Source organism: Poromitra crassiceps (assembly GCF_964638095.1).
Source record: "Poromitra crassiceps genome assembly, chromosome: 6".
In the NCBI taxonomy this organism is placed as follows: Eukaryota; Metazoa; Chordata; class Actinopteri; order Beryciformes; family Melamphaidae; genus Poromitra; species Poromitra crassiceps.
Window position 1 is genome coordinate 1,835,908 of NC_139627.1, and position 8,401 is coordinate 1,844,308.

General features: G+C 46.1%; 2 protein-coding genes across 2 annotated transcripts in view; both read right to left on the reverse strand.

Annotated features, from left to right (window-relative positions):
* Window positions 1-2,095: 2,095 nt before the first annotated feature.
* Window positions 2,096-8,401, reverse strand: part of plxnd1 (plexin D1) — a gene marked incomplete at its 5' end in the record, with an annotated part of 145,716 nt that continues 139,410 nt past the window's right edge. Inside the window, 3 exon segments of the mRNA XM_083639237.1 lie at window positions 2,096-2,965; window positions 5,072-5,146; window positions 5,263-5,403. Coding sequence (XP_083495363.1) covers window positions 2,849-2,965; window positions 5,072-5,146; window positions 5,263-5,403 — 333 coding nt within the window.
* LOC310778690 (ankyrin repeat and SOCS box protein 1-like) lies at window positions 5,433-7,931 on the reverse strand (the record flags this gene model as incomplete). The annotated part of the gene is made up of 2 exons (XM_083639179.1): window positions 5,433-5,441; window positions 7,197-7,931. The coding sequence occupies 2 exons, from the start codon at window positions 7,929-7,931 to the stop codon at window positions 5,433-5,435; spliced, it is 744 nt and encodes a 247-aa protein (XP_083495305.1).

Genomic DNA, 8,401 nt, shown 5'->3' on the forward strand with positions numbered 1-8,401 from the left:
AAGTGGCTGAGGTCTCAATATTGCCCGGCAGCATCCTTACTCTCTGTGCCACCAAGTCAGACTGATTGAATGAGGTTTTCTCAGGGCTTTAAATGACTCTTTCTCTGGCTGTCGACATTCAAAACTGACTGAGGATCGAACCCACAACCTCAAAATTCACTGAGGCTCAAACCCACAAGCTCCAAACTGCTAGACAGCAATCCAACTCTCTGAGCTAGTGGGTCATAGTGATTAAGACTAGAAGATTAAAGTATAGTCTTTATGCATCTTAAAATATGTTTTGAAGGGACCGTTTAAGTTGAATAGTATTTGAATTATATTAATATGACGTGAGAGTTTCTATTCGCCTTGCACAGAAAACCTTTTACTTTTATACTTGAGTACATTTCAGAGCCTGTACTTTTTTCCTTTTACTTGAGTAATTAAGTTGAATCAGTACTTCTGCTTTACCAGTCTTTTTTTACACAAATAACTGTACTTCTACTTAATCAGAGCAACAATGTGATTACATTTGGAATGACAAGAAAAAATGACACGTCTGTGCAATAGGCTAAGTAGGCCTAAATAACTCAGATATAGGGTCTGCAATTGTAACGTTCCATATAATGAAGTATCTCATGCTTGTTGATTTAATGATTGTTTTGCACCTGCTGCTGCTCACGTTTGAGATACTTCTGGCTGGAAAGAAGGTGGGAGCAGCCGAGTACAGTCAGCCAATCGGAGGCAGAGAGGGGCGGGTCATGCCTTCGCCTAGCCTTCGCCATCATGGGAAAAAAAATATCACGCCCTGTACAGTGCTGTCCTCTTGTCTTTATGATGATGAAGCTGAGGTGGTTAGTTGGCTCTCGGCATCGACCGAGACATGAGTGTAAACAGATGGGACCTGCAAAGAACCTCTGCAGGGAGAAGCAACCTCCTGCCAGAGACTGGAAGGTTGTTTGTGTGTGTCTGCTGGATGTTTATGTTGTCCGACGGATGGAAGAATGTCAGTGTGAGTGTATATATGAGGGATATATTATAGAGATATTGTGTTGATTGTATAAAGGCGAGGGTTTTTGTGGAAGTAAAGTTGTTCTATGTTCTGCAATAAAAACTCTGCTAAATGTCTGTGGGACTTCTCCCTTGCTCGCCTTCATTTCATGAGAGCATTTACAAGGCTTTCTGAGAAGTTCCAGATGCTAGTTTGTAAGCTTTTGGGTGGCAGGCCAGATCATAATGACTTTCAAATGTTTCAAAACGCACTATGCTAAGAGGCATACAAAAAAAAGTATTATTTATACAATGAGTACAAGAATCGTTGTCATGATTAGACACAGTCAAATTCTAAATACTGTAATTTATTTCACAAACTCTGACAAAGTCATTTGGCATCACAAATACAGTCATGTCAGACGCTTCTCTGATTATATTGACCTCACATTTTTCAATAAATTTAAATTTCCCTCTTGTACATTTGGTCAGAGTCCAACATGATATCCATTCATTTACAAACACACACGATCAACTGTTCTATACTGATGCAGCTCTTCCCAGTGAACTACATTACATCTGATTCAATAGATTTCATTTCATAGGTCATTAGCTATAGAAAATTATTTCTATTCCTTTCTCTACTCCTCCTTAACCCTTCATCAACCTGCAAAGCACATTGGTACATTATAATAGTTCAAAGCACCAATGGGAGTGAGTCACTTATCTTCACCAATCACACCTGAGAACATTGCAGGCTTTTAGGACATAGGAGGAGTTGGTCACGTTCGTTCCTACTCATCCTGATGGACAGGCCACTTGAAAGCATTATAACACATCTATAAATATTGCTATGGACATTATAATACAGTACAGTGCATCATTGGCTCGTTCCCTTAAGAAGGGGCTCAGTGCGTAAGATCGCCACCAGGGCTTTAGGTCCCAGTAACTGTGAAGACATCCAGAGAAAGATTCATCTCCAAATTCCTACACCTCTTCTTCTCTGCCTCTAGGTTAGGGTTAGGGTTAACCCTAACTCTATCTTCTTCTCTGCCTCTGGGTTAGGGTTAGAGAGGCAGAGAGAAGATAGGGTTAGGGGTTAACCCTATCTTCTCTCTGCCTCTGGCTGAAGCAAAGCTGAACCAGACTGGAATTCTATCCGTGTCACGGGAAATAGTGTCAGGGAATGATATGATGAGAAAGTGCAGAACACATCAAAAACATATAGAGTCTGGGCATCCGGCTAGTGCAGCGGGAGACGACACGAGGGTTGCAGGTTTGAGCCCCCCCGTTACCTCCCGCTTGGTCAGGCTTCCGTACAGGCACAATTGGCCGTGTCTGCGGGTGTGAAGCCAGATTAAGGATATGTGTCCTGGTCGCTACATAGCGCCTCCTCTGGTCCGGCGAGGTGCCTGTTGGAAGTGGGCGGAATAGCGTGAGCCTCCCACGCGCTACATCCTGTCGGTGAAACTCCTCGCTGTCAGGTGAAAAGAAGCGTCTGGCATCGGAGGATACATGTGCTCTCCCCAGATCGGCAGAGGCGGCGGAGCAACGACCGGGACAACCTAGGAGGGAATTGGCCGAGTACAATTGGGGAGAAATCGGGGAAATCAGAAAAAATAAGTGTGGCAGGCGGGCTTGAGTCCCTTTGCTCTCTAACTCTAACCCTAACCCTAAGCCACTTTGTTCCAGTCTGTGGCTTTTGATTAGGGTCATAATAATGAGGGGGTAATTAATTCCTTGGACATTCTCAAGTAACATAGTAGATAGGAGACGGACAGCTGGCAGCAGGAGCAGAGATGATCAGTAACATAGTAGATAGGAGACGGACAGCTGGCAGCAGGAGCAGAGATGATCAGTAGGAGAGGAGCGGGCAGGTTCAGGCCTCGCTGCAGCACTCGTAGATGTTGTCCTCCATGAGGGCGATGACCTGCTCGAACTTGTGGTGCAGCTGAGTGCGCCGCGCGGTGGGGTTTGACTCCAGGGCGTTCACCACCTGGCACAGAGGGCGAGACAAGAACAGCATCACAAAGACGACTTTTGCAGAGCGTTCGTGCGTCGAGAGGAGAGGCAGGGAGGAAATCAGCCACCTGCCTGGACACAGAAAGCCTTCACGCATGCCTCCACACCACAAAAGCCCTTTTCCCCTCTTCACATATTTACAAAACCCACATCTGCGGTGTTTTTCAAGCCCCGTCGTCGTCGTCACCATGTCAGTGTGCTTCACAAGATCTTAGCAGCAGTGTGCTACCAGGCAGAGCGAGCGGAGCCCGCGGGGGGAAGAATAGGCAATCAGAGGCCATTCACAGTACTCTGTGAATCAGAGCCTAAAGCCCAGCCTGGCCTGTGCCAGTACAGCAGCACCACAGAGAGGGAAGCGGCTTGCTAATATGATGAGGGCCCTCCATTAAAGGCACAGTCAGCGCTGACTACATTACGTCATGACTAAAGCCGCGGTGGACACACTGATCCGCCATTTTCAATCAGAGCTGTCCCGTTGTCCGGGCAGCGCTGATCGGACACGTCCGTCTCCGTCAGATTTCCGTACGTTTTGACGGACAGAAAGTCCGTCAAAATCGACCCAGTTGAACTTTTTCTTGACTGACGGATTTATCACTGCAAAAAAAAAAATAATAATAATAATAGCGTGGATGTTCCAAAACAGCCCAACGGACAGAAATCTAATTGATAGAAAAATAAAGTTTGTCTCCCGCAAGAAAAAACCTTTTGTGGAGAGTGGAAGCGAGCAAACCTTAAAAAAATCCCACAGCAACACTGGTCTTTTTTTGTAGAAAATGTTAAAAAGCCTTTATTTTAAACATGGCTATAGATTAAAAAAAACACACCAACATGTTTCTGCTCACGCAGGAGCAGAAATCGATCCCTTAGGAATTCTGTCTGTTTTCTGACAGATCAGTGTGGGCCTAAACAGATCAGTGTGGGCCTAAACAGATCAGTGTGGGCCTAAACAGATCAGTGTGGGCCTAAGCCTCTCCAGAGAACAGATCAGTGTGGGCCTAAGCTTCTCCAGAGAACTGATCAGTGTGGGCCTAAGCTTCTCCAGAGAACTGATCAGTGTGGGCCTAAGCTTCTCCAGAGAACTGATCAGTGTGGGCCTAAGCTTATCTGACAGATCAGTGTGGGCCTAAACAGATCAGTGTGGGCCTAAACAGATCAGTGTGGGCCTAAACAGATCAGTGTGGGCCTAAGCTTCTCCAGAGAACAGATCAGTGTGGGCCTAAGCTTATCTGACAGATCAGTGTGGGCCTAAGCCTCTCCAGAGAACAGATCAGTGTGGGCCTAAGCCTCTCCAAGAGAACAGATCAGTGTGGGCCTAAGCCTCTCCAGAGAACAGATCAGTGTGGGCCTAAGCCTCTCCAGAGAACAGATCAGTGTGGGCCTAAGCCTCTCCAGAGAACAGTCACAGTGGCATGGTCCTCCATGAGGGCTGCAGAGGGCTACTTCAGAATGACATGCGAGATATGGAACCAGCAACTCTAGTGTCATTAAATGGATCTGGGTGTGGTGGATAAGGCAAAGCAGAGGAGAGGGTGAACAGCACCTAGGCTGTTTAAAGCAGAGGAGAGGGTGAACAGCACCTAGGCTGTTTTGTACATATGAGCCAGTAGGGAGGCTTTGTGAAACACAATAAGGGGAGTCATTGCTGCTGAGAAGAAGACGGTTGACGCATGAATGACAATGTTGCCAGTTAGATTAGAAGAAGAAGCGTTGAGCAGACTGCAGACCAGCTGGTTGAGTGACAGCTTGTGCAGACCAGCTGGTTGAGTGACAGCTTGTGCAGACCAGCTGGTTGAGTGACAGCTTGTGCAGACCAGCTGGTTGAGTGACAGCTTGTGCAGACCAGCTGGTTGAGTGACAGCTTGTGGCGCTGTATAGAAGTGCATTAGATCTTTCAACATGCGTGTGATCTCACATACTGATTATGTCACGCTCTGGTTCCCACCTCCCTCCCTCTAGCTGTGAAGCTTGACACGGCATGTGGGATTGAAGCAGGTGAGAAGGCTGGAGATGAGATGGGACCAGTTCAAACATGATGAACTAATCTGCGATCAGAAAGAGACAAATGAAGATCGATCCTTACCTGGTTTCTGTATCGCTTGGCGTATTTGTAGATCTCCGTCAAGGCCAGGTTGGTGTTGAATTCATTCCTGTATTTCTGCAGGATGGACAACAGAGTATCATGTTACAATTCGTTCCAAAACAGTAAGCATGACCAAAACGCAGGCTTTGTAAAGCCTGATGTTGATTAGTCAGCCATGCTTCTTCACTCACCCGTGACTCCTCAGCCAGGTGAGCGTTCATCTCCTGCTCGCTGAGCGGCGCCATCTCCTGGATCTGCCGGTAGTAGCACTGCACCCGCTTCTTGTACTCCGGAATCTCCTTGGCATACAGCAGCTTGTTAGTGGGGGAGTCCTGAAACAACACATACGACAGAGATACCTTTAAAGTCCCTGGAAACCAAAAATGAATGTTTTGAGTTTGTCACACACAACAGACAACGTGTTATTAACCACCCAGCCAAATTTGAACGATTAAAAATGGTGCCAAGTATATCAAATTAGCTTTCAAAATGAGTAAAACTGTGGGGGCGACGTGTCTGCTAAAATGCCCACCCCTCCCCCACTGGTGTGCAACTTGATTCTGTTGGCTTTTTTGAATTTGCAGGGTAAATGGTTTATATAAATATATATAATGATGCAGGGTAAATGATTTATATAATGCTTTCATCCAAAGTGCTTTACAATAGAGAGGCAAAGTGAAACGTCACTTCCTGCTTCAGCACTGTACCAGAGATTTTCATCTGCCATTTATTTTCCCATAGACATTTCGTAAAATGCTTATAAAAATAGTTGTACTTGTTCAAACCAAACGGATCAGATATATTTAGAAACAGGAGAGACCACATAACATTTAACTCGGACCAAAACGTAAAAAAATCGCAGATTTAAAGTTTTTTTTTCTTTCTGTGTTGTTTTTTGTTTTGGTTGTTCTATGGTCTCCTCCTGCTGAAGCAGGAAGTAACCGTCCACTTTGCCTCTGTATGAGTATGTACATTCACACAATCATCATACACTAATGGCAGCAAGCTACCAGGCAGGGTGCTGCCACAGCCATTGGGAGCAATTTGGGGTTCAGTATCTCGCCCAAGGACACTTCGACAAGCAGACAGGAGGAGGCGGGGAATCGAACCACCGACCTATTTTTATCCAAAGCGATTAGTGGATGACCCACTCTACCTCCTGAGCTACTGCTGCCCAGGGTAGAGGCACTTCAGCTTTTATGTTTCTTGTATTTTATCGGTTTATTGCTACTCTGAATATCTGCATGCATGCATGTTTATGGTCATTATTGCTTGGCTGTGTGTTGTTTGATGTTGATTGAATGGCTATATGTATATGTGCGGTTTGGGTGTTTGCTGTGGCATGTTTTTATGTATTGATGTTCTGTTGTCTCTTGCTGCTGTGCATGGCTTTTTATAGTCATGATGCTGTTTCCTGCTGTTTACTGTTTCCTGTTGCTCTGCATGGCCTGTGATTTGTTTTTGTGAATTCTGGTTCTGTTGCTGTTGTTGTCTTGATGCCGTCTTACTGTCTTGACTGTAAATCTTATTAACTTTGTAGGTTTGATTGATTTGTAGTTTTTTTTTATTTTACATCTTGCCAAAAGGACTACAGTTGAAAAGTAGCCAGCTGGCTAACACTGGCACATTTACATAAATGTTGATTAATGTGTGCTGTCCTTATAAATAAATCAACAAATAAAACAAAAAATGTGTTAGGGGAGGGACCATGCTAAATATGGAGCCACCATTAAGGCCACCCAAAAATCTTGATCACTTTTCACATAGTTTCAGCAACTAATTTCTAACTTAAGTAGAAGTCCAGCTACTTGTGTAAAAAAAGACTGGCAGAAGTAGTACTGATTCAACTTGTTTACTCGAGCACACACAGACACACAGATCTCCAATTATAGTAGGTGGATTGGCTACATGTTGTGTATGCTGATGGTATTTACTCTCTGGTCCTGGATTTGTTTGAGACAGTCACTGAAGAACTAAGTCTAGGAAATGAAAATAAATAAACGGACAGTCGTTCAAGTCAGTTTTGGTACAGTATAAAGTCCTTCATCACTTGTGTTAATGGTAGGGAGTTGACTTGGTTCAGGCGATATGTGCCCAGCGCTTGGCGGATCTGGATCCGACACACGTGGGCCAGACTGCGAGGACATCGTTTGGCCTCCAGAAAGAGCCTGAGCGCCTCAGCATCTGCCATCACCTCCAGCTGCGCCTGCTTCCAGGTCACCAGGGCCGGGTCGGCGCCATGATCCAGGAGCAGCTGGACGAAGGCCATGTCGCACCCTTCCCTCAGCACCCTGTCCAGCAGGCGAGAAGCCACATCACGGGTCAGAACGCCAGCGGCCTGGAGCAGCAGGCAGAAGCAGTCCAGGTGGTGGTGGATGGCGCTGATGTAGAGAGGATACCAGTATATATACTCGCTGTCCATGTCAACAGCGGCACGGAACCTGATGAGTTCCTGCAGCATGTCCAGCCTTCCCGCCCTGGCAGCGTAGTAGACCGGGGTGGTGTATAGGTGGAGTCTGCTTCTGTTGGGGTCGGCCCCAGCTTCCAGGAGGATACGGACGCAGTCCAGGTGACCGCAGACCACGGCCAAGTGGAGGGGCATCCAGTCTCTCTCATCAGCTAGGTCTACCTGGGCTCCCTGGGTAATCAGGTAGGCCACACAGGCAGCTTGACCACACCTGGCTGCGCGCCCCAGAAGGGAGATCCCTTTGCTGTAGGAAACACTACCATTCCACACCAAAGACTCATTGATCCGCCTTCTGAAGCGGTCTTCCTGCAGCAGGGCTCTCAGTTGGTCCAGGTCTCCTGTGATTGCAGCATTGTTGAGCTGCCAGTCGTCATGCCCTGCTCCAGCATCCATTCCTTCAGGTCTGTCGGAGTACAGCTCAAACGCAAGGCTTTATGAACTGACCAAAATTGTTCAAGTGACATCACTGATGACTTCACTCACTAATGACTGCTCGAGTGACATCACTGATGACATCAATCACTGATGACATCACTATCGCTCACGTTACATCACTGATGACATCACTATCGCTCACGTTACATCACGGATGACATCACTATCGCTCACGTTACATCACTGATGACATCACTATCGCTCACGTTACATCACTGATGACATCACTATCGCTCACGTTACATCACTGATGACATCACTATCGCTCACGTTACATCACTGATGACATCACTATCGCTCACATTACATCACTGATGACATCACTATCGCTCACGTTACATCACGGATGATATCGCAATTTCTCGAGTGACATCACTGATGACATCATAGTTGCTTGATTGATTGATAAGGGATTTATGACTATGGTA